This window comes from Thamnophis elegans, chromosome 9 (genome assembly GCF_009769535.1).
Source record: "Thamnophis elegans isolate rThaEle1 chromosome 9, rThaEle1.pri, whole genome shotgun sequence".
In the NCBI taxonomy this organism is placed as follows: domain Eukaryota; kingdom Metazoa; phylum Chordata; class Lepidosauria; order Squamata; family Colubridae; genus Thamnophis; species Thamnophis elegans.
The window spans coordinates 17,599,351-17,625,828 of NC_045549.1; the positions used below are offsets into that span (position 1 = coordinate 17,599,351).

General features: G+C 40.5%; 1 protein-coding gene across 1 annotated transcript in view; it reads left to right on the forward strand.

Moving 5' to 3' along the window:
* GRID2 (glutamate ionotropic receptor delta type subunit 2) overlaps positions 1-26,478 on the forward strand; it is a 1,047,867-nt gene that overhangs the window by 789,196 nt on the left and 232,193 nt on the right. Inside the window, 1 exon segment of the mRNA XM_032224334.1 lies at positions 13,746-13,943. Coding sequence (XP_032080225.1) covers positions 13,746-13,943 — 198 coding nt within the window.

The window sequence follows — 26,478 nt, forward strand, 5'->3', positions numbered from 1 at the left end:
AAACCATTTCAGGGTTCACCGACGAATGCATGCCGACAAAACCGCAGCGACAAAACCGCGACGTCGAAATCACGCCCACAAAAGCGTGCCGGCAAATGCGCGCCGACAAAAGCGCGCCATCAACAAACAACATAGTGGGATGCAAAAACAACGTAATAACCCTAACCCTAAACCTAACCCTAACCCTAATCACGCTTTTGTGGGCGCGGTTTTGACGGCGCGGTTTTGTCAGCGCGCATTTGTCGGGCGCGCATTTGTCGGGTCACGCCATTTCAGCCTGATAATCGGATGGGTCCACCCACCCACCCGCGCTATTTTAGTACCTTTATTTTCTCACCTGATTCACGCCGCAGAGCAGATTGCGGCGCGAATCAGCTATGTTACCGAAGAAACCCGGAAGTGAAGATTTCTTCAAACTGTGCATGCGCAATCACTGAACCGGTTGTTAAACCGGGAGGATCCCACCACTGGGTATATCCTATTATTTTACACTTGAATACAAGAAGGCAATGTTCCAAGAATATTCATCCCCACCCTATGTTACCAATGCCAAACATGGACACTTGCAATAAAACATACATGAAAATTAGTCACCATGGAAATGAGATATGTGAGAAAAGCTGCTGGAGTGACCAGAAGAGATAAAATCAGAAATGAGATTGTAAGAGAAAGAATTGGCATAGAACCAATCTTAAAACTACATACAAAAACAGCAGATAAAGTGCTTTGCTCCCCTGGAGACGATGTCTTGGGATTTCATATCATACAAGGCATATACAAAAAAAGAGGCGAAGGTCAAAGATACACAAGGTAACCTTGAGCCTGGTGGGATTTGAACTGCCAAATTGCAGGCAGCCGCCAATCAGCAGAATTAGCCTGCAGTACTGTACTCTAACCACTGCGCCACTGAGACATTAACAATAGTGCTTAGACTTATACAGTACAGTGCTCTATAGAGATTCACAGTACAGACATAGGTTGCTCCCGGTTCGGGCCAGATCAGGCGAACTGGTAGTAGCGCGGTGGGAGGGTCTGCCCACTCACCCAGATGCTTATGCACATGCGCAGGAGCATGCCTGAACTGGTAAAAAAAATTTGGCAACCCACCATTGTCGCAGCATCCTTGGAGCAGTTTACAATGTCAGCATATTGTCCTCAACAACCTGGCTCCTCATTTTTCCAACCTCAGAAAGATGGAAGGCTAAGTAAACCTTGAGCTCATCAGGATCACGCTCCAGACTGTGGGCAGAATTAGGCTGCAATACTGCACTCTAACCACCAAGGCTCTCATGCTTTGATTTCCACTTAAGAGTCGTGTTTGCATGTGGCCATTTATGAACAAATAACAGCATTAGTCATTATTATAGTGACACTTTTGTAAATTGCAGAGTATAATATAAAAGGTCTTCTGCCATCACGACATAAGCCTAAGATTGAAAATCAGGCTTGTCAGATGTTACATCTTTTCTATCCTGCTCTACGGAGTGGAGAGTTGGTCTCTGACAGGAAGCCACTTGAAGAGACTAGAAGCATCTGAATTTACAAGCAGCTGTTACGTATAAGCTGAGTTGACAAAATCAGAAATGGGGAGGTGATAAGCTGCCTGGGAAAGCCAAGGAAGATCATCAAAGCCATTAAAAAGCGAAAGTCAGAATATTTTGGACATTGTTCTCACCTAGGCTTCCCAAGAACCTGAAGCAAACTCCTAGTCCTGAGAAAAACCCCTTTTATTAATTTGCTGTGAATTCTGCTCATTCACATCCAGCAAAGTCTTTCAAGGGAGGATTTACAGTCACAGACCTTATCTGGCTTGGAGAGCTGACAGGCTGATATCTGCAAAACTTGACAAGGAGTCTCGGAGCATCACAAATCAATTAAGTGAACTAATTGTCTCCTGCAAATTCCACTTCCCTTTCGCTCCTCTTTTATTTCCTCTAGGAGGGGCCATTCATCATCTACCTGTGGCCTTACTGCCTGTTCTTTAGCTGTTCCCTTCATTTGGCAACTCTGCGCATGCGCACACTGGGAATAGGCTCCAGCTGTTTATCTGCCTCACTTATGTCTGATTCCGAAGGCTGATAACTGGCATACAGCTCAGGTCCCCTCTCTGCCTCCAACACAGAGCCCTCATCAGAGCCTTCCCCAGTCTCCAGGACTGGCCCATGTTCCTCCCCAACCTCCTCACTGTCCGAATCTGCTGCCAGCTCTGTTGGCCATTGGCGAGCCACAACAGACATGTGATGCGACATCCGGAAAAATATGCCATACTTCATTTAATCCTCCAGGGAAAGATTGAAGGCAAATGAGGTCCAGGCAGAAGAAGAACATCATGGCTTCAAAATCTAAGGGACTGGTTTGGACAAAACTCAGCAGCACTTTTTCGTGCAGCTATTAATGAAAATAGGATCACCAACATGATTGCCAACATCCGATGACGGATATGGCACAAGAAGAAGAATATAACATTTTATGCGGAGGGGAAGAGAATGATGCTATTAACCAATCAGCCTGTGACATGAGGAAAAAACCTATTTTTTAAAAAAGTATTTGAGCATTATGTTAAGATTTATTGAGAACCTTTAGCTGACTAAAGTAAAGAAATGGCAAAGCAGCAGATATTGTACCCATCATTTTTCACTGCTTGTTCTTATTTATATGCTTCTGAGAAGAAAAAGCATCAGGATGGACAACCTTTAAAAAAACCTATGAAGATCCTCCCCCCCCCCCCCAAAAAAAAATGTTACTTATTTACAGCAGCCCTGATAAATGGCCTCATTTTATTTCTGGGTGAATAAAATCATCATGAGGATTAATGCATGACAGAAGTGCTTCACTATTTGCTATTCTTTCTAGCCACACCAGGCCTTGGATTGGAAGCTGCCACTAAATATAAAATACATTTCCTGAGATTTCTGGGAGGCTGTCATTTTTAATTTAAAACAGATAACATACAGTAAGTAATAGTGGTTTTGAAATGCTCGACACGGCTAAAAATAATATCTCAGGTAGTTCAGTACCTAAACAGAAGGAATTGCTTCCAGTGCAACTATTAGCCAGAGCTAAACTTTCCTGAGGTCACTGTGCACCTTGACAAGATAGCTGTGAGCCAATAAACTAGGAAATAAGGGCTAGGTGTTCATTTAAATTTGGAATGGAGACATTCTCCCTGTTTTTATTTAAGTTTGTAAACTTAGCTCCAGTTTAAGAGAGAGCAACTGCTGCATAGTCTCTCTCTCTTTTTTTTTTTTAACAACCCTGTAATCCCTTGCATTGGGGTGGAGTTGGGGTGACTGAATGGAGGTGAATGTTTACAGGCCGGATGCCTTTCCTGACGCCTACGCAGAGCTCACAGCAGATATATCTGTTGCTATCTCGGATTGAACTCACAGCCTTCTCTATAGGCCACCACACTGCTTGCATGATCTCTTCTATATTGGAGAGAAAATGATTTCCCTGTGTGATGTGATTTGCATGGCAATAGGGCTTCTTTAAAAAAATTAATTTAAGGAGCGATAAGATGACAGAAACTATGACCCCATCAAATAAATATTTAATCCATGTCGCAGAGGACTTTAGTTTTGCTTTAACAGTGGGCTGTTCCTAGCAACCTTGGCTGATCTTGGAAGCTAAACAGAATCAGTCTCATTTGAATGGGAGACCTCTGAGAAATTCTGGGTCTGCTCTCTAATCTAGAAAGTTAGCAGACAACCTACCACTCTTACCTTCCAGAAAATCCCCATTAGTAAAACACTGTCAAGAAATCAGGTCTGTGGTATAAAAGAAAGTTTTTATTACTGTATTTTTCAGAGTGTAAGATGGACCTTCTCCCACCCAAAAAAGCATGGAAATGTTGGTGCATCTTATACACCGAATACACACATTTTTGCCTCCTGAAGCCCTGCCCCGGCATCTCATTTTTATGAAAAGTGGGCTGTTTTCGCAAAAAGGGAGACATTTTTGCCTTTCCTCAGCCCCCAGCAGCCCTCTGCAGACTTCAGCAGGGCTGGGGCAAGGCAAAAATGCTCCTGTTTTGCAAAAAAATGGGCCATTTTTCACAAAAAATGAGGCTTTTTTGCCTTTCCTCAGCCCCCAGCAGCCCTCTGCAGACTTCAGCGGGGCTGGGGCAAGACAAAAACTTTTTTTATTACTTACCTCTTTGAAATCTTGGTGCATCTTATACACCAGTGCATTTTATAGTCCAAGAAATACGGTACTTAGGATTTTTTTTCTCTCTAAGGATTTTAATGTGTTGGTAGGTGAAAGCTGGACGAAGAAGACTAAAAGTATTTGAGAGAAATAGTTTCCTTTTACTTTTTAATAGATTCAACTTGTTGATAAGTATGAAGAAAAATTATCCACCATCAGGGCCTCAACCTAGATCACTAGGTCAATTGAATCTACCTCCAACACAGGAAGATGTGAACTTCAAAAGAGCATTATCTCTTAGGGGTTAGGATGAAGGTGTCAAACTCGATTTCATTGAGGGCCGCATCAGGTTGTGTTTGACCTTGGGGGGATGAGGTGGATGTGGCCAGGCTGGGCATGGCCAGCTCGAAGTCACTCATGTTGGGGGTGTCTGTAGTGGCCTGAGCACTCTGCCAGTGAAAATGAGCTCCCGAGCTCCATTTTCACTGGCAGAGGCACTGCAGGCCTTCGCTGTTTCCAGGGTGGCCCCCACAAGCCAAATCTAAGCTCCCCGCAGGCCAGATCCAGCCCCCGGGCCTTGAGTTTGACACCCCTGGGTTAGGAGAATTGTAATCTCAATCAGAGTAGCATTAGGAACTGAATTTTGCAAACTTTGGGAAATTTCGGGTTTCTCATCTTTACCAAGATCCTAAGAATTATTATTTTTAAGGTAGATTTCCTCAGCAGATCATAAGAAATTTCTGCCAACTTCAAGTATCTGCAAGTATAATTTTTTAAGTGTTTTTCCTGTGTCTTAAAAGAGTTTGGCAGCCTTTAAAAGAAAAATTCCACATCTCCTATTGTTCTTTGGTCATAATCTAAATCTGAAATATAAGACAGTTTGAAAAAGTGCACTGAAGGGCCAAGTGTTTTATTGATTCAGACATCTGTGGGTGTATCTCCTTAGGGCATGAATGTAGAATTAATGATATGAGTAAATAGTCTTTTAATGATAGTTGTTCTCACTGATTTCATTCACCAACTCCTTTAACTTGTAACAATCTTCTCCATAACTTTATGATGCATTGCTTCTGACTGGTTTTCATTGACCAGTTATTGGAATGCAGTTCGAAATCTTTATGTTGTTTTATTTTCCTGTAGCTTATTATATGATCAGTCATTTTCTTTTAAATATTGTTTTCTTAACCGTGGCTATCAAGCTTCCAGAAGAAGAATATTAAATGTTTCTATTTCAATTTTTGGCCATTGATTGATAGTCAGCATCAAGATAATACATTTGGCTTTCAATTAAAAATAACAAGCTCTAATGCCATTCTTTGTCCCAGTGTAAATGAAAGGAAAAGGTGATCAATAAAGCAACCAAGGAAATAAACTAGGTGTATCTTTTTATTCTTTCTGAAAACTTGTGAGAAAGAAATTCAGAATGATTAATGTTAAGACTAAAACTTTTGAGGGATCAGAATGACACTGTGCCATATAGCTATGAAATCTTCCATATTTGTATCACAATTTACACAGATGTAATGATTTCTACTGCTATATTAACGTGCAGGTGAATTTATGGAATAATACTACTAAGTAGGTATCCAAAGCAGAGGTGGTATTCAGCAGGTTCTGACCAGTTGTGGAGAACTGGGAGCGGAAATTTTGAGTATTTTGCAGAACCGGTAAATACCACCTCTGACTGGCCCCACCCCCATCTATTCTCTGTCTCCCGAGTCCCAGCTGATCTGGAGGGAATGGGGATTTTGCAGTAATTTTCCCCTCGAGTGGGGAGGGATTGGGGATTTTATCCTTCCCCTGCCACGCTCAACGAGTCATGCCACGCCCACCAAGAACGCCCACAGAACCGGTAGTAAAAAAAATTGAATCCTACCACTGACCCAAAGGCTTGTATCATTTACGTGTATGTCTTCACTATCTCAGGACTGATCTAGTCATGAAGCAGAATGAGGTCTGATAATGAAGTTTCATGTTAAACAGGACCAGCTGTGATACTAGCTTTCACATAAACAAAAATAAGAACACCTGATCACAGCTCTGTCTTTTACTTGGGATTCCAAAAGGAACAAGATGATCATTGCACTGTACTCATCAAGAGAGAGAGGAGGGCACAGGAAATTTGACCCTTGGTTTTTCTATAAATAGTACTTGTAGATGATACATGGCAGTTGCTAGAATCCTTTCATAATGATCAATAATGTTTTGACAATAAATCTTACTTATCTAAGCTCTTCTGTCCTTGGAAATATTTCTACGTTTGTTTGGTTGGTTTTGCTCTAATTTTGCATTGCTAGCTGTTGTAGTCTGTCATCATTCCTTCCATTAGGCAAAACTATAGACTGCTCAGGCAGGATATATGTGCATATGTATGTGCCAGTGGTGGGTTGCAGGCAGTACGCCCCGGTACGGGTGTACCGGTGCTTGCTCGGAACAACGGGTACCATTCCAGTACGGTGCTCTGGAGGCCCCACCCACCCACCCGAGCTCCTTACCTGTATTTGAGCTCTTTGGTGCTTCCGTGTACTTGCACAGAGCGCACCACGCCTTCGCAACGCTCCACCGAGCAGCTGGAGTGTCACAGAGGCTCATGAAGGTGTCACAAGAGGTAAGAATGCGGTGATTCAGTGGCTAAGACACTGAGCTTGTCGATCAGAAAGGTTGGCAGGTTGAATCCCTAGCGCTGTATAACAGAGTGAGCCCCCAATATTTGTCCCAGCTTCTGCTAACATAGCAGTTCAAAAGCATGTAAAAATGCAAGTAGAAAAATAGAGACCACTTTGGTGGGAAGGTAACAGCATTCCATGTGACTTCAGTGTTTAGTCATGCCAGCCACATGACCACGGAGACATCTTCGGATAGCTCTGGCTCTTCAGCTTTGAAACAGAGATGAGCACCGCCCCCAGAGTCAGGAACAACTAGCACATATGTTCAAGGGGAACATTTACCTTTAACTTTTACAGCGGAGAAATCCTTTCTTTAGACCCTATTTACCTACTGTGAAAAATGGGAGGAATGTCACTAGGGGTCTGAAATATTGAATGTAATATGAATGTATCCATGCATTTTTATGCAAGAATGCAATATTTCAAACATTCTGGTCCTTAAAAAAAGATGTTCTTGAAAAAGCCAATGGAAAGCCAAGAAATCCTGAACTAAAGCTTAACTTCTGGTGACTTTATGGACACATTCATTATTTTTCCTGGTAATAATAAATGAGTAGTTTGTCCTTGCGTTCTTTCGGATTTTCGTTTTTTTTTTTCAAATACTCTACAGCTCTGGGATTTCTTGCTGGTCTCCTGTCCAATTACTAGGCACACCTGTTCCTGCTGAGCTTTTTCTAGATCAGCCATGGTTGGCTAAGTGCTGCCACCCCTGTGATTAAGCTGTTTAAAAAAATAATAAACCTTGCTTTCAGTTTTACTAGAAACAAATTTTCACCTGAAATTTTATGACAACGAAAGGAAAGGTTAGCCCCACTTAGCAGTGTTTTAACCTACATTTCTGAACAAACTTCAGAAACATCCCTAGATGCAGCGTGATCTGAATTTGGAGTGACACAGATCTAAGATATTTATGTCACTCTAAGAAGAACTACAAATCAGGGTGAGAAAGTGAAAATTATCACAGCACGTTGATTTAATTTTCTCTATTCCATTTAGAGAATGTAGGCCAACTTGAGGTGTGCTAACTTCCACTCAAATCATCCCTCCATCGCTAAACCAAAGAGAGTGTGTTTTCATTTGTCTCCAATTTAATCTCCTCTTTCCTGTATCTGTGCAATGATGCAACGAATATAAAAGCAATAGCACTTGTCACTTTACAGTGCTTTTACAGCCCTCTCTAAAAGTTTTACAGAGTCAGCATATTGCCCCCAACAATCTAGGTGCTCATTTTACTCACCTTGGAAGGATAGAAGGCTGAGTCAACTTTGAGTCTGATGAGATTTGAACTACCAAATTGCAGGCAGCAGAAGTCGTCCGCAATATTGAACTCCACTGTGCCACCATGGCTCAGTATGATATTTTATCAGTTGCAGGCGCCAGACAGTTTGCAGTGGACAAAGCAAAATAAAAGGCAATCTCTGGGATATTTGATTTTAAATTTTAAATTTAAACACAAATTACTTGTGTGTCTAATCCAACTTGGACAAAGAGCCGAGGTGGTGCAGTGGTTAAATGCAGCACTGCAGGCTACTTCAGCTGACTGCAGTTCTACAGTTCGGCTGTTCAAATCTCACCGGCTCAGGGTTGACTCAGCCTTCCATCCTTCCGAGGTGGGTAAAATGAGGAGCCAGATTGTTGTTGGGGGCGATATGCTGACTCTGTAAACCGCTTAGAGAGGGCTGAAAGCCCTATGAAGCGGTATATAAGTCTAACTGCTATTGCTATTGCTATTGCTAAATAGTGTACTTTTTTTTTCTTTTCTAATTTCAGTATAAAATTCTCTTTTAAAAGTGCCCCTCTGAGCCTCTATGTATGTGTATGTTACCTTGTTACTTATTTCCTGACATAGGGCTATAGAAACATGACTTTTCTGGACTATTGCTGTAAATCAAACTTCCATCTAATCTAAGCTACTGTGGCTCCAGAGGGACAAACCACTTCTTGAAAAATCAGCTTATGTTCCATAGCCCTTTTAAAGTAACCTACACTCCCCAGTTTGGGTTGGGAACGTAAAAGTTGAAGCCAGCAAAAAATCTTTTCTACTCATTCTCTGTAATCCAACAAGAATATCAGTGAAGCTACCATATTTTTCAGAGTATAAGACATACCAAGATTTTGAAGAGGCATTTTTTTTAAAAAAAGTTTTTGCACTCTGCAGACCTCCCAAAAATGGCCCGTTTTTTGCAAAAATGGGCCCATGTTTTTTTTTCCAAACAAAGGGCACGAATAGCCTTCGGAGGCTTGTAAAGTGCTCCTGGGAGGTGCCCCCCCAAAAATAAAACGGGCCCATTTTTTGACCAAAAAAAAGCCTTTAAGAGGCTTATAGAGTCTTGTGAGGGGCAAAATTGAGCAAAAAGCGGCCCATTTTTTGCTCATTTCTGCCCTCCCTGGCTCCCAGGAGCACTCTGGAAGCCTCCTAAAGGCTATGCACGGCCATTTTGGTGAAGGAGGCAGGGTTTTGGGAGGCCAGAAATGCTGTATTCATTGTGTAAGATGCACCCAGATTTTCAGCCTCTTTTTTGAGGGAAAAAGATGCATCTTATACTCTGAAAAATATGGTAAGTTTCCTAACTCAAGAGCTCCAATGGATCAGGAGATTATTGTGTTTTGGAAATTTTATGGAGATCTGCCACTCATTTTTTGCTATTTCATTGCCTTTTAAAAATTCTTCCTTTTTAAAAAAAAATTATTCATAAACATTTTGAATATAGTGTATTGTATATCATATACAAAAGAAAAATAAAGAAAAGATAAAAAGAAATATTAAGACATATATTGGTAACAATAGTAGTAATGTAACAAAATAATTTTGGCTACATTTCTGTTTATATTGGCTTATTTATAATTATGTTAATTATATTGGCATATTTATAATTATAAACCATCTTTATATTAAATTCATACATTTGGATAATCTTTCTACATCTAATTTCTACCTCTTCTCTCTAACCACTCATAAAATCTATTCCATATCAAGTAATATTCTATGTCTTCTCTGTCTTCTATTTTTAAAGTCAGTCTGTCCATCTCAGCACAATCTAACCATTCTTCCTATGATACATACATTATCAGGAGGCGCCTACTTTTTATCTTCATCATTGTCAAGCATATGAGATCATGAAATAGCTACCTTTTATCACTAGAAGGAAAATCGAAAATGCTTTCAGTTGATCAGAATCTACTATCTGTTAGAGGTGTCCACTTTAACAGGCACAAAATGATGACCCAGTGGTGTGTTACAAATGGCCTTGAGCCAATTTTCCTTCAAAGATTAAGTATCTCAAGCAAGGTTTCCTCAAAGTACTTTGGTGTTTTCAATATCTACAATGGTTTAATTAGTGCCATCTTTATTTTAGTGTCATATTTATTTTATGAAAAGCAGCATTAGTAAACAATGTGGTGAAAATAATAACTAATCTCACTTTTTCTGAAATTCTGTGGAAATAATCTTTGCCTGGACCTTCTGAGGGCCCTACAGAAACAAGCTACTTGGTACTCTAGACAAAAAGCAGTGAAGAATATGTTGCCTTTGGCAGGACTTTGGAGAGCACAATATGGAAGGCTACATGGTCTGAGAAAAATCTCAACAAGATGGCTTTATATCAGGATCTAAAGCCAACTATGTGTGTAGGAAGCTTTGCCAGACCAGACCAGCCAATAGCTGCTCTATCTCAGGCTGTTATTACCCTTGGATTTACAGAGGCTTTGACTAAAGCCTTATCTATCTATCTATCTATCTATCTATCTATCTATCTATCTATCTATCTATCTATCTATCTAAAAATGGCTCTGTGTGTATGTGTGTGCGTCCGTGCATGCGTTCCAGCATAACTCTGAAACGCCTTGAGCAATTTCAACCAAACTTGGTACACAGATGTCTTACTCTCTGGAAATAAATATTGGGGGGGGGGGTGTATGTGTCGTGTGTGTCTGTGTCTGTGTCTGTGTGTCTGTGTATCTGTGTGTGTGTGTTCCAGCATAACTTGGTACACAGATGTCTTACTCTCTGGAAATAAATATTGGGGGGGTGTATGTGTCGTGTGTGTGTCTGTGTGTGTGTGTGTGTCTGTGTGTCTGTGTGTCTGTGTCTGTGTGTCTGTGTATCTGTGTGTCTGTGTTCCAGAATAATTCTGGAACACCTGGGCCACTGAAAAGAAAAGGACTGAATTATATCTATAGTATCAAATCACAATACTTTCAACACTGATAGTGTGCATGTTGGATTCAAGTTCTGTTAAGATACAGCCTGTTGTGCCTTAAAATGGCTTCTACCCAGAGTTGCCATGGTAATGGCTTCACAGTACTCTACAAGGGGGCTCCCTCTAATACAGGATTGGGAACATACCCAGGTTACGCCAGGTTATCAGCTAGTAGTTGATAAAATATGTTAGTGATAGAACCATTATCCTCTGAATTTGAGAAAACTGGGGAAGAAGCCTATAAGTTAAAGCTCAGATAATAAAGAAAGATGTGTAGGATCTTTTCCAAATTGGAGTGACCTGGGATATTTAGAATCCTCTGCACAACTTGAGTGGTCACTAGATTCCGGAAATGTAATTCTCTTAATCATTTGCAGAAAATCAAGGGAAAAATCCTAAGGCAAATATATAAGCGTATCGTGTCATAAAAGTTGACTTCAGCTGATACAGGGATGGATGGATGGATGGATGGAAGGAAGGAAGGAAGGAAGGAAGGAAGGAAGGAGGGAAGGAAGGAAGGAAGGAAGGAAAAGGAACAAGGGATCAATATATTCTCCAAAGCACCTGAAGGCTAGACAAGAGGCAGTGGATGGAAACTAATCAAAGGGAGAATCAAGCTAGAACGAAGGATAAATTTCCTGACAAAACAATTAATCAGTGAAATCAGTTGTCTCCAGAAGTTGTAAATTCTACAACACTGGAGATTTTTAAGAAGAGATAGGAAAACCGTTTGTCTAAAATGGGCTTCCTGCTCGAGCAGGGGGTTAGATTAAAAGATCTTCCAACATTATTATTCTGTTATTAGGAGGGAGGGAAGGAAGGAAGGAAGGAAGGAAGGAAATAAATGTGTTTGTGTATGTCTGGTTTCTCATTTATGTATGTAAAAGTTTATAGAATAACTCTTGTTACCGCATCCTAACTTGAGAAACTTTTTCCAGAACTGCTCTTTTCTTTTCTCTGAATTTACCCTTCATTTCTAACTATGGACAGATTGTGTGAGAGCCTTAAGATATGGAATTTTCAATTGAGCTATTTGGTCATTACAGAAATGACCACATTAATGAGCATTCTTTGCAAGTTTCCAAGCACAAAAATTTCTGCAATGTGTACTTCCCCTGGAGCTTAACATCTGTAATGAACATTTGGATGCTCTGAAAAATGAAACATCATAAATCAGCTCAAGAGTTGAAAAGTCGTCTATTTCATGCTTGAGCAAAATGTTAATACCCTAACAGTTTTGGGATCTTTAATGGCTAGCTGTTGTGGAGTAGAAGTTCTCCCTAAGTTCTTCACCTGCCTAGTTTTGTCCTTGGTTTCCTGAAACTTGAGCATAAGCAGCGAAGGTATACAAGCCTTTTCTAAAGCCTTTTTATAAATCAGAGGAGCAATTAGTGGTCACTTTTAACTTCCTAAATTCAAATTCTGAACTATTAACTGTTAGTATCTAATATCCCAACAAAGGAGGTATGAAGTCTTTTTTTATATGAAGAATATCTTTTCACTCACTCTTTTTTTAAACAGATCTAAGGAAAGCTGTACATAATGCATCAAATTTCAACAGAAGAGGGAAATAAAAAAGGGCACAATAGTTTAGTTCCCTCTGTCTGTCGGTCTGTCTGTCTGCCTGCCTGCCTGCCTGCCTGCCTGCCTGCCTGCCTCCCTCCCTCCCTCCCTCCCTCTCTCTCTCTCTCTGATTCTTTCCACCTCTCTCTCTTTCTTTCTCTCTTGCTCTTTCTCTCCCCCGCTCTCTCTTCCTGTGTCTCTCTGTCTCTGTGTCTTTCTCCCTCACACTGTGTGTGTGTGTGTGTGTGAGTGTGTAAATATTTTTATTAACTGCAGCATATCAGATCTATTGAACAGGAAAATATCCGTTCTAAATCAAAATGTGTTTATGTTTGCTGTTCAGTGTTGCAGTAACTCTTATCAGTTGTTTGACTATTTGTATACTATGTGTATAAAGCCAAGAGTGGCAATTTAGTTCCCTAAATTCTGTTCAGGCATTGTATCACATATGTGATTTAAAATATAGCTGGGTGATCGTTGCATGTTTTTCAGAAAGATAAGATTCCTTGGATTAAGTGTTGTTACGTTGTCACAAAAACATTCACAGCTCTACTGAAAACAGATCTAACCAATAAATCTGTATTTGGAAGCTAGTTGATCTACTCACACTGGCTACAGCGGGAATGTTGAACCTATGACATGTGTGCCAGAGGTGGTACGCAGAGCCATTTGTTAGGGCACGCAAGGCATTGCCCTGTCAGCTCTAGCACTCCTGCGCATGCTGGCCAGTTGACTTCAGCCTTCTTTTACGGCTGTTATTCACCCTCTGGAGGCTAAAGCTAAAGTCTCCGGAGGACGAAAAACAACTCAAGTTTGGGAACAGACTTCCGGTTTGTGTACTGGGCCATTTTTCGCACTCCCGAAGCTTCAGGGAAGCCTCCTGAAGGTTCTGGAGGGCAAAAAAACAGGACTTCCGGTTTGCCCATAGGGCCTTTTATTGCCCCGTAGGGCCATTTTTCTCCCTCCGGAGGCTTCAGGAGGCTTCACTTCCGGAGCACGAAAAATGGCCCTATGGGTAAGTCCATTCCTGAACTTCCAGCATTCAGAGTTGTACATGTTTAAAAAGGAAATGAGAGGAGGAAACTGGGATAAAGAATAGTGAAATTTTATTTTAAAATATGAATTTCCTTTGCCCTAAGTGTCACTCTTTTTTTTTTCTCTCTCTGTATAGGAGGAACCATTTGTGATGGTGTCAGAAAATGTTCTGGGCAAACCAAAGAAATATCAGGGTTTCTCAATTGATGTCCTGGAATCTTTATCTACTTATCTTGGCTTCACATATGAAATTTATGTTGCACCAGATCAAAAATACGGGCTTCCACTGGAAAATGGGACTTGGAATGGACTGATTGGAGAACTAGTATTAAAGGTAAGGAGATTCCTAACCACTGACTGAGAACATATAGTGGGCAAGTGCTCGCATGTAACTTTAATTACCTAATTAATTCTAGTCATTAGATAAAGTCCAAATAAAAGTAGATTCAATTAAATATTACTGAAATTAATTGAATTCTGAACGTTTCTCTTTTAGTTCTTCGTAACATTCCAAACTGAACTAAGATATTGTAACTATAATTACCATAATAAACTGGAAATAAAATAGAACAGTAATTAGAGCACATTTAATTTTAAACAGATCAATAAAATGGACAACCCATTATAATCTGTATGGGTGTTGCACTGAGTCAGATTTTTCTTGATAGAGTTCAAAAAAAAATCTCGGCAGTAATTGGAAATCATTTATTTAATTTAATAAAATAAATAAATCCCAATAATTATCTTTCAATAAGCAGATAAAAAAGCATCTTGAGGAAAACCCAGATTGTTGGGGAAAATATGTTGACTTTGTTAACTGCTTAGAGAGGGCTGTAAAACACTATAAACGTCTAAGAGCTCCTGTTATTGGTATGCTAACAGCCTTGGTCTACTGATCCACATGCAGAATTTCCTGCAAATACTAAGGACAGTACCAATCACATGCAGATTTTGGTACATTCACTGCAGCACAACTGCAATCCAGTTTTACCCAATATGTGCTATTGCCATTCTGTGCAAGCTAATATAGAAAGTACAGTGCAATATAATATCATTGTTGATCACAATCCCACAAACTACGAAGTATACCAATACACATTCAGAATATAATGTACAAGTTTAAACATATATGTGAGGAGGGCATTACAAATGCAGTGGTTATAGCAATAGCCCTTAGACTTATATACCGCTTCACAATGCTTTACAGCCCCCTCTAAGAGTCCTCCTATGGTCCCCAACAATCTGGGTCCTTATTTTACCCACCTCGGAAGGAGAGAAGCCTGAGTCAACCTTGAGCCTGGTGAGATTCGATCTGCCAAACTTCTGGCAGCCAGAAGTCAGCAGAAGTAGCCTGTAGTACTGCATTCTAACCACTGCGCAACCATCGCTCATATAATTTGGAAATATAAATCTATATTTCCTAAAAAAAAAGAGGTATCCACTAGTCTTGCCCCACCCCACCCCTTAACAATTATAATTTTAAAACGACATACTTCATAGAAATGTTCCAGCAAAAATTCTGAAAACTAGATTTCCAAGCATTCAGTGCCTTTAAAAAAATGGGGGAATAAAAATGTAATTTCCTGCCGTTACAAGCCTGGGAATTAAATCTGCATAATTCCAGCAGTTTCAGAACAGGCAGAACTAGAAAGTTATTAGGTAGGAAACAACATTTGAGTCTTGGGAGAATCTTGAGGAAAATATTGCAGTTTTTATCAAGCTCCTGGCTGGATTCCATCTCGTACTAACCTATTGTTCCATTATGGAAATAGCAATTGTCTGGATTCATACCACAGTGCCTAGTTTGCAGAGATGGGGGGGGTGGAGAAGATCCTTTGGGCTTAATATGCATACTAGTATTAGTATTTCTTGTTTGTTTCTTGCTTTCAGAATATCCAAAATTGGTTCAAAATGGTGAAAGGCACATTGTGCTTCTAAATCCGGTATCCATAACCTGTTTGCCACCCATGTAATAAGAAACTGCCCTGAAGTCAAGGGAATGTTGCACAAATCAGTATCTCTCTTCTCCACATTCCCTGGGATTTACTTATCAAGAATTCCAGCTCTACTATCTATCTATCTATCTATCTATCTATCTATCTATCTATCTATCTATCTATCTATCTATCTATCTATCTATCTATCTATCTTATCTATCTATCTATCTATCTTCTATCTATCTATCTCTATCTATCTATCTATCTATCTATCTATCTATCTATCTTTCTATCTATCTCTATCTATCTATCTCTATCTATCTGTATCTATCTTCTATCTATCTATCTATCTATCTATCTATCTATCTATCTATCTATCTATCTATATCTATCTATCTATCTTCTATCTATCTATCTTCTATCTATCTATCATCTCTCTATCTCTATCTCTCTCTATCTATATCTATCTATCTATCTATCTATCATCTATATCTATCTATCTATCTATCTCTATTTATCTATCTATCTTCTATCTATCTATCTATCTATCTATCTATCTATCTATCTCTTATCTAAACACAGACACACACACACACACACACACACACACACCGTAGTTAGCGTCCTACAATTCTTCTTACAGTGTGACTCAATTAGCTTGAAGGATTGGCACAGGTATTTTTTTCTGATAGTGTACAGTAATATGCCTTACTCGACACAGGAATAGCACAAAATTCTATATTTCCTAAAAATGAATGAGCGAGGCACCTTCACATGCTTTGAAATGGAAGTGTTGTTCGGTTGTGTATAACCCACTTGTTCCATAAAGACATGGAGCTCGTTCCCATAACATACATTAATAGCACTGAAAGCCAGCAGAACAGATCAGCCAATTTTCACAGCATTTTGTTCATTATACTGGAAGGATTCTTCTCAGAAGAAGTGGAAATGGTTCTTCTCTTGAAGAAGCTTCAACCCATGATATCTGAAAGGAAGCAGAGAAATAAGGACTGTGAGATAGATCCTGGTTTGTCAGAAAGAGCGTAATGAATCAATAAGGACACTGCTCAATATTCTTGTGAAAAGCACCCATTGACGCGATCCAGTGGGTGAGGACTGTTGAGGTGGGGAGGGAGTCAATCTATTCTCCGGAGTACCTGAAGGCAGGACAAGAAGTAACAGGTGGAAGATCATTAAAAACAGACCCAACCTAGAAATAAGGAGAAATTTCCTGACAGTGAGAACAATTAACCAATGGAAAGGCTTGCCTGCAGAGGTTGTAGGTACTCCGTCGCTGGAGGTTTTTAAAAAGAAATTGGACAACCATTTGTCTGAAATGGTTTAGGGTTTCCTACTTGAGCAGGGGGTTGGACTAGAAGACCTCCAAGTTCCCTTCCAATCCGTTATTCTGATGTTCTGAGATTATCTGATGCTAAGTGATCAAATGCCTGCTTCTGCAATCATTGAGCTTATCCCTACAATAAGTAGAAACACAACATCACAGAAAGGAAGCATATCAATCTTCATAAGGATGTTTAATATGTCAGGGCAAGACATAAGCAGGGTAAACCAACCTTAGGTAGAGGAATGTGATTTTAATAAGTTGGCACATTTTATAAATAATGCACAGTGTGGATAGCTATGAATAATGAAGGTCTATGATCAATTTTGTGTGTGTGATGGCATTTACATTGTGTAGGCATGTGAACATGAATTCATAAAACCATCCTCTTCTAATTAATTCTACCAATAAAATAATATTTCAATCAAATAATTTTATCATCAATGCTGGAAATAAGTTCAAAATATTCCATGATTGTTTCAAATTTGATTGATTCTCCCTCCCTCCCTCCCTCCCTCCCTCTCTCTCTCTCTCTCTCTCTCTCCCTCTCCCTCCCTCCCTCTCTCTCTCTCTGTGTATGTGTGTGTGTGTGTGTGAGAGATATCTGAATCCTAAAAAAACTGAAGAGATTTTGCCATCTCTAATAGTGAATATAATCTGAAGAGTGTGTTTAAAACAAAGACTTTGGCAGGATTTCTTGTGTACATTCTGCCCCCCCAAGGACACTTTAAAACAAAGTTTGGTTAAAAAAAAATCTTTTAGTAAAACAAAATCTTTTAGAAAAACCTCAATTGTTTCTGCAGAAGTGGTGATGCTGGGGAGGGGAAGATTGTGTGACATGATGACTTGTCTGACACTGACATGAATGGCACATTTTATCACCTCGGAGGCCTTCTGGAGTCATAAGGCTAACATTGTTTAGACTTAATTCTCTTTAATCTCTTTGATGTGTTCAGACAACAACTTTAATATGGTACTTATGAGGATAATATTCACCTCTGCTGATTCCATGAATATAATTAGGAATTCAACTAAACGCTCAGCACTCTGATTATGGGCTCAGGCAAATTCAGCTAGGTCTTGGGTCTAATATTTATGTTTTTCATAACTGGGGCAGGTTTAAGTCTCTTAACATTAACAAATGGATGCCAGGCTAACTCTTACAGATTCTAGGCCAAGCATTTCATTCCAAAAGAAATTGGACTAGCAAAGCTTAACATACCACTTTCATTGGGCCACCCTACTTTTTATGAACTATCTCTGTGGCATAATGTCTCACCATACATGAATTTTGTGCTTCTACAAACTAATTAACATGGCCAGCAATCCACAGCCATAACAGGAAGGAGTCACGCTCAGAAGGAGACAAGGTTTTCCAATACGTTCTGCCTAAACTGTGTGCCAGAAAACAAAAGAAGCAAACCAGTGGTGCCATTCAGCCGGTTCAGACCAGTTTGGGCGAACCGGTAACGGGGACCTGCAGGTGGGCCAGCCCACCTGTCCTGATTCTATGTCATCCTATTTAGCCACGTTTTCTAAGCCACACATGCAAAGCAAAGTGCATGTGTGGAAGGCTGCATGCATGCGCAAAAGGCACATGCTCACAGTTTTGGTGCACAGCAAACCGGCGGCAAAATTATGTGAAACCCACCTCTGAAGCAAACATATGTTGCCCTGCCAGAACAAGTCAAAGCACAGTCTTCTAAGATCATCCCCAAGAGATGTCTATGGAGATTCTCAGTCATCCAGGTCATGGTTGTCTCAAAGATGCTTTTTCAAAAGGCAACTGGACTTTCTTAGTTTTTCCTTGATGATGTTTTGCTTCTCATCCAAGAAGTTTCTTCATGGGAAGTGTACGACACAACCTATCGCTTCTTTACACAGTCCTTTCAGCTGTTCCAAAAATGGGTCCACACTAGGGATGGTTTCCTGCCAGTTCTAACCTCTTCTATAGAAAAGGTTCCACAAATCTACAGTGCCGTTTAGAACTGGTTCCAGCTCCCTCCCCCCGCCCGTCCGCACTTCATCAAGATGAAGAGCGAGAAGAGGAATTCTGGGAGTTGAAGTCCACAAGTCTTAAAGCTGTCAAGTTTGAACACCCCTGGGGTTCTTTTTTCTAAAGGGTTAGGGATGCAAAGGTCTTGTAACTTGACAGCTTTAAGACTTGCACACTTCAATGCCAGAGTTCCTGAGCCAACATTTTGGTTGCTAAGCAAGAGCATTGTTAAGTGAATTTCACCACATTTTACAAATTGGCCATACCCACCCAGTCACATGGCTGGCAAGCCACTCCCACTCAGTCACATGGCCAACAAGCCATTCCCACATAGTCACATGGCCAGCAAGCCACTCCCACAAAGCAGGCCACACCTACAGAAGAGGTTCTAAAAAATATTGAAACCCACCACTGGTCCACACCTATTTACACTAGTCAGGTGACCCTGAGGGCACTAGTCAGGTGACTTCAAGTAGCCTCAATGACTCTCAGAGAGGATGCTAATGGCCAGTTGACTGCAAGGAATATAAATCCTTCTAGCATCTAACATTCAGTCAGAACTAAAGAAGCTTCTTGGGTGAGAGGTGAAATGTCTTCAAGGAAAAACAAAGAAAGCCCAGTTGCCTTTTGAAAAAGCACTTTTGGGATCCTGAAGAGATCCGCTAGGTCTAAGATAAGGGGTCATTATTAAAAGAAGCAAGCTCAACAACCAAGTATTCCAACCAGGGGTGAAATTCAGCAGGTTCTGACAGGTTTTGGAGAACCGGTAGCGGAAATTTTGAGTAGTTTGGAGAACCGGCAAATACCACCTCTGGCTGGTGCCCAGAGTGGGGTGGGAATGGAGATTTTGCAATATCCTTCCCTCAGGAGTGACGAGGAATGGGGATTTTGCAGTATCCTCCCCCTGTCACGCCCACAGAACCGGTAGTAAAAAATTTTGAATTTCACCACTCTCCCGTAACCTATCACTGAACAGAGGCAAAAACGCAAATGGAGAACTAAGGAAATAGAACTTAAGCTTCAGTTGAAGCAGGATACTTTCCTCATTATTTCAAGACACAGAACATCCATCAATTTGCTTGATACCTGCTCGCTTCTCCTTTTTTTTTTCACCCCAGCTACCTCTTTCTAAATAAAGATGCAGTGGAAATATTATAGCGAAGACATCCCACTGAAATTTGGCAGAATCGGTCTCCTCTAAAATACCTTCCTTGTTATTTATATCCCACTCTACAAATAAAAATAGCTGCATGAATTTTAATGCTTCCTCATTATAACTGATGGGCAATTTCCTTTTCTTTTGCACATCTCCGAGCGGCTGAAGTTTAATTGGTTTGCCCTCAAACCTTGAAGTGCATACTTGAACTGAACTGTATCATCTCCAAGCCTTAGATTTCCTATCTGAATGGTATCAGGGCTGCTTTCTATAGATCTAATAACTAATCCCTGTATATTTTATACATTTCACCTACTGTCATATTCCAAAAACAAATCACAAGCAATTTTTAGAAACTCTCTAGAGGCCCCATCCAAAATTGTGGGGATTAGAGTTAAGGCTCCCGTCTGTCATTATTATGCATTCTGGGCTAATGAAATATCCAGCAGACAAGACCCAATGTACCCACCCTAATATGCCTCCAAATTGTTTGGTAAATATTCAGGTTTACCCTGTTGATGCTTGCAGCTTAAAATGCAAAACTCCTGAAACGTAGGTTCATTGTTAGATGACAGTGTTTCCCTCCCCACAACTACAGAAGAGATTATTATAAATTAAGGAAGACTAGAATAGAAATAGACTAGACTAGACTAGACTAGACTAGACTAGACTAGACTAGACTAGACTAGAATAGAATAGAATAGAATAGAATAGAATCAGTGGTGTGTTTCAAAAAAAATTAGAACTTCTGTAAGTGTCACCTGCTTTGTGGGAGTGGCTTGCTGGCTATGTGACTGTGTGGGAGTGGCTTGCCAGCCATGTGACTTAGTAGGAGTGGCTTGGCAGTCATGTGACTGGATGGGCATGGCCAACTTGTAAAATGTGGTGAAACTCACTTAACAACGCTCTTGCTTAGCAACCAAAATGTTGGCTCAGAAACTCTGGCATTTGAAGCACGCAAGTCTTAAAGCTGTCCCTCACCACCCTTCAGACCTTCCGCACAGCCCTCAAGATCTGGCTATCCCGCCAGGCCTGGGGGTAAAGACCATAATCCTCCCCCACCCGAATGTTGTATGAATGTTGCTTGATTTTAATTATACATTGTGTTTTTATGTTATTGTATGTCTTCCCCTCCCATACAAGTTGTTAGCCGCCATGAGTCCCCTCAGGGAAAAGGGCGGCCTATAAATAAACTCAACTACAACTACTACTGTCAAGTTACAAGACCCTCGCACCCTAACCCTTTAGAAAAAAAACCCCAGGGGTGTTCAAACTTGACAGCTTTAAGACTTTAAGGTTTCGATAGGACTCTTAGAGATGGGTGGGATGATTGGTGAGTCAGCCAATTAGTGAGCAGCGGGTGGGGCAAGCATGCTGCGGATGGGCAGAGGGAGGGAGCTGGAACCAGTTCTAAACGGTACACTAGATTTGTGGAACCTCTTCTATAGAAGAGGTTAGAATGGCAGGAACCCACCCCTGAACAGAACAGAACAGAACAGAACAGAACAGAGTAGAATAGAATAGAATAGAATAGAATAGAATAACAGAGTTGGAAGGGACCTTGGAGGTCTTCTAGTCCAACCCCCTGCTTAGGCAGGAAATCCTACACCACTTCAGACAAATGGTTATCCAATATCTTCTTTAAAACTTCAAGTGTTAGAGCATTCACAACTTCTGAAGGCAAGCTGTTCCACTGATTAATTGTTCTAACTGTCAGGAAATTTCTCCTCAGTTCTAAGTTGCTTCTCTCCTTGATTAGTTTCCACCCATTGCTTCTTGACCTACTCTCAGGTGCTTTGGAGAATAGTAATTCTCTTTGGAGAATAGTAATTCTGCACAGGCTGGCCTAGACTGGCTGAGAGCCTGTTCGAAGTTACAATAACATTGCAAAAAAAGGAGTTGCCATCAGTCCTCACATTAGAACTGTTGCAGTGTCCCATCATCAAAATTTGGCTACATGGCAACTGGCCTGTATTTAAAACCGTTTCCAGCATCCTGGGATCATGTGATCGCCATTTACAACCTTCCCAGCTGGCTTCTGTCAAGCTAAGTCAATGGGAGAAGCCAAATTCGCTTAAGGATCTCATGATTCACTCAACAATACGGTGATTGACTTAACAACCACAGCAAAAAAGTCATAAAATTTAGTATGATTCACTTAAACAATCTTTTGCTTAACAATGGAAATTCTGGTCTCAATTGTAGTAATAAGTCAAGGACTATATAAGAACATATTTACTCAGCTATAAAAGCAATTTGCTATCTACCCTGTTAACCACCCCTATACAACATAGATTAGCCAACATATAGTCAACTAAGTCCCCTTCCAAATGTTTTGGGACTCAGCCCAAACCAGTGTGGCTTGTGGCCAGGGTCCATGGTCAAGCGATGGTGAGAGTGGTCCAAAATATGTACAGATCACCAGATTGTCAGCTCTTTGTATGTGAAATATTTCTGGTGTTTCATTTATTTTGTATGTCTTCCTGCAAAAGATTTTCTTGGATGTAGATAGATAATGTATTTACCAAGTCCCTCTGATGCACATATTTTCCTTTTCAACAATAATATTAGATTACCAAAAGCAATCTGGTAGCACTTTTTGTAACAAGCAAATTTTATTACAGGACAGTAAGGTTTGCAAGCTGCAACTAATATCATCAAGGTGCATCAGACTTCTCATATAAATCCCCTTTGTCAAGGTTCCAAATAGCATCCGCCATCAAATAAGAATCCAAGGCTAGAGGTTCTTCAAAATTTAAATTTATTAAAGAAACCATGTTGGCACATCTAGGAAAACCCGAATCTGAAAGTTTTCAGGTTTTCCCCACCCAGTTGAAAGTTCAAGACTTTGCCCCAGCACCCACGTGTCCATCACATGGACCAATCAGCTACTGTCATGAAAGAAGATTCCTCCCATCCACGTCAGTCCAGGTGCAGGGACAAAATGACCTTGACTCTCCGAGAAGGAATGTTATTATGGCTACATGTCTCCCATGCTCCATGTAGACAATCCCTCCTCCCAATTTCCCACAGTAGAATATGTTTGAGACCCAATACAAAGATGGCTTCCAAGCCTGACACCCTTCTGATTTTGGTCTACTGTAAAGAGCTCTCTTCCTACATAGATTAAATTATGAAAGTATATTCAGGTCCAAAGTTAAGCAGTGATTTGCATGCTGTGAGAAGCAGCTGAATCTAGTCTGTGTGGGACAGATGCATACATAGCTACTTTTGCAAGTATTGAGACAATATGGCATAGTGGTAAAAGGACAAGATCACAAGTAGTCCTCAACTTACAACCAAAATTGAGCCCAACATTTCTGTCTCTAAGTAAAACATTTGTTAAATGAAGTTTGCCCCCATTTTACAACCTTCCTTGCCACAGTTGTTAAGCGAATCACTGTAGCTGTTAAGTTTGTAATGCTTTTATTAAGTGAATCTCACTCCCCATTGAATTTGCTGGTCAGAAGGTCACAAAAGGTGATCATATTATCCCAAGACATTGCAACCTTACATACCCGTATTTTTCTGAGTATAAGATGCACCGGAGTATAGGACGCACCAAGATTTTGAAGAGGCAAATTAAAAAAAGTTTTTGCACTCTGCAGACCTCCCAAATATGGCTTGTTTTTTGTCAAAAAAGGGGGGGCATACCTAGCCTTTAGGAGGCTTGTAGAGTGCTCCTAGGGGTTGGGGGGGGGCAAAAACAAGCAAAAGTGGCCTGTTTTTGTCAAAAGGCATGCATAGCCTTTAGGAGGCTTATATAGTGCTCCTGGGGTCTGGGGGGGGGGAACAATAAAAAACAGCCTGTTTTTTTGCTCCTGGGGGCTGAGGAGGAATAAAATGAGCATAAAACAGCTTATTTTTTGCTCATTTTAGCCCTCCCCAGCCCCCAAAAGCATTCTGGAACCTCCTAAAGGCTAGGCACGGCCATTTTTGCAAAGGGGGCGTGGTTTTGGGAGGCCAAAAATGCTGTATTCAGTGTATAAGACGCATCCAGATTTTCACCCTCTTTTTTGAAGGAAAAAGGTGCATCTTATACTTCAAAAAATACGGTAAATATGAGTCAGTTGCCAAGCGTCCGAATTTTGATCATGTGACCGTGGGGCTGCTGCAATGGTTATTAAGTGTGAAAAATGGTTATGTCCCTTTTTATTCCAGTGCCGTTGTAACTTTGAACGATCACTAAATGAACTGCTATAAGTCAGTACTATCACAATGTAACACAATGTACTATGATTCTGTTTTATTTTTAAGCATCTCAGAAACATATAATTGGCCAGCATAAAAAAACACAGAATACTGAATTAGGTTACCATTAGTTTATCAAGGACGAGTTCCACTCTTGACCTACACTTCCATTTTTGTTAAGTCTCTTGCAAGCTGAGATTTGACTTACATTATAAGAGCTACATGAGAGTCCTATCAAGTGGACTGCTCCATCAGGAGATTCCTTTAAAAATTCAGTGCTAGGAAGTGCTGAGACATGAAATTATGCAGCCCACACATTTTGTGGGAAATAGTAGGTTTTGCATGAAGAGCTCCTGAAGGTACCTTGCTGAGAAGGTGTGTCAAATTTCAAAGGTGCCATTGCAAGAGACATAAGGCAGTGGAGTAGTTACATTTCCTACATTAAAATAGAACATTGTTCAACCCAATGTACCTGCATGACATATTCTCCACGAAAGGTAGAACTTTTAGACATTTGCAGAACTCCCAATGAGTTCAGATTATCTTCTTGTTTATTTAATATTAGCTGATAACCAGGCATTGGCCCAGTATTTATTTATCCTAATCCTGTATTGGACAGGAAAAGCCCTGATTTTGGCAACAATTAAATTAGTTGTAAATGTTTTCCCTGTGCCCCCAGCAGCATTAAGGAAAGTGATACCACATTATTGTTTTGCTAGCCGATCCATGATCATTTGGTATGCTTTTTTCTGATCTTGATTTAGAAGTGATTTCTTGTCTGCGATATTTGCACTAAGCTGTTCAACATTGTAGTTCTTTTCTGGTATGTAATCTGAAGGACATCATGTCAGTTTTGTAGTGGTGCAGGCAGGCCAAGCTGCAATAATGTTTTATAGATCATGGCCATACATTTGTCCTTCCTTGTGGAATACTGTGAAGCCATTATCATGGCAACTTCACTGCTGTACCGTAGAAGCCATTCTACGGCAGTACGATAGAAGTCATTTTAAGGCACAACAGGCTGTATCTTAACAGAATACATACCCCAAGGGGGTGTTAAGGGTGTCTTACTCCCACAGTATTTGTTTCCAGAGAGTAAGTTATCAGTGTATCAAGTTTGGTTGAAATTGCTGGAGGCGTTCCAGGGTTATGCTGGAACACACACACACAAACACACACACACACACACATGCACACATGCACACACGCACACACGCACACACGGACACATACACATACACGCACCACATATATATATGCAGGTCTTTTCCTGTGTAAGATTGAGGCAGTGGTTGGTCAGGTCCAGGATGTGTTTAGGGGGGTTGTGTTTGTTCTGGATAGCTGTCAAGGCTTCTTTTATAGGCACTTGGGTGAAGAGGGATATGACATCGAAACTCACGAATAGGTCGCTGGGTTGTAGGTTTTGTTTCTTTATTGTTTCTATGAAGTGGAGTGAGTTTTGTACGTGTGAGGTGATGGATTCTGCATAGGCTTGGAGTTGTTTGGCAAGGAATTTGACAAGATTCTGTAGAGGTGAGCCTATGGAGCTGACTATGGGTCTGAGTGGTGTTCCTTCTTTGTGTATCTTGGGGAGGCCATAGAGTTTTCGGCATCTGGAAGATTTCTCTCTGGGATGATTCTTTGCTGGATATCTTCAATGATGGGAGAGGCTTTTATTTTGGATTTGGTGTTTTTTTCCAGGTGAGGTCTTTGTTTAGAGGTTTGTAAGCGAGGTCTTGGAGTAGGTTGGATAGTTTGACAACATGAATAAACATGATGATACTTCCCACCTACCAGACATCTGGAAACCAGCCCTAATGGCAGTCAGATATTGCAACAAACCCAGATGTCCAATCTGCTCCCACATCGACAGCACCTAGAACTAAGGAGAAATTTCCTGACAGAACAATTGATCAGTGGAACAGCTTGCCTCTAGAAGTTGTGAATGCTCCAACACTGGAAGTTTTTAAGAAGGGATTGGAAAATCATTTGTCTGAAATGTTATAGGGTTTCCTGCCTCAACAGGGAGTTGGATCAAAAGACCTCCAAGGTCCCTTCCAACTCTGTTATTTTATGTTCTACACTATGGCCTAAGTATTGCCTGACACTTTATTGTCTTTATTCTCTTATCCTGTTAGGCCACAACAAGCATACACACAAGGGTTATATTCAGTTCCAGTCAGTTATTCAGTATTTCTTTCCTTTTTTTAAAAAGTTAAAATTATTCCTTGAAAACTCTATAAAGGT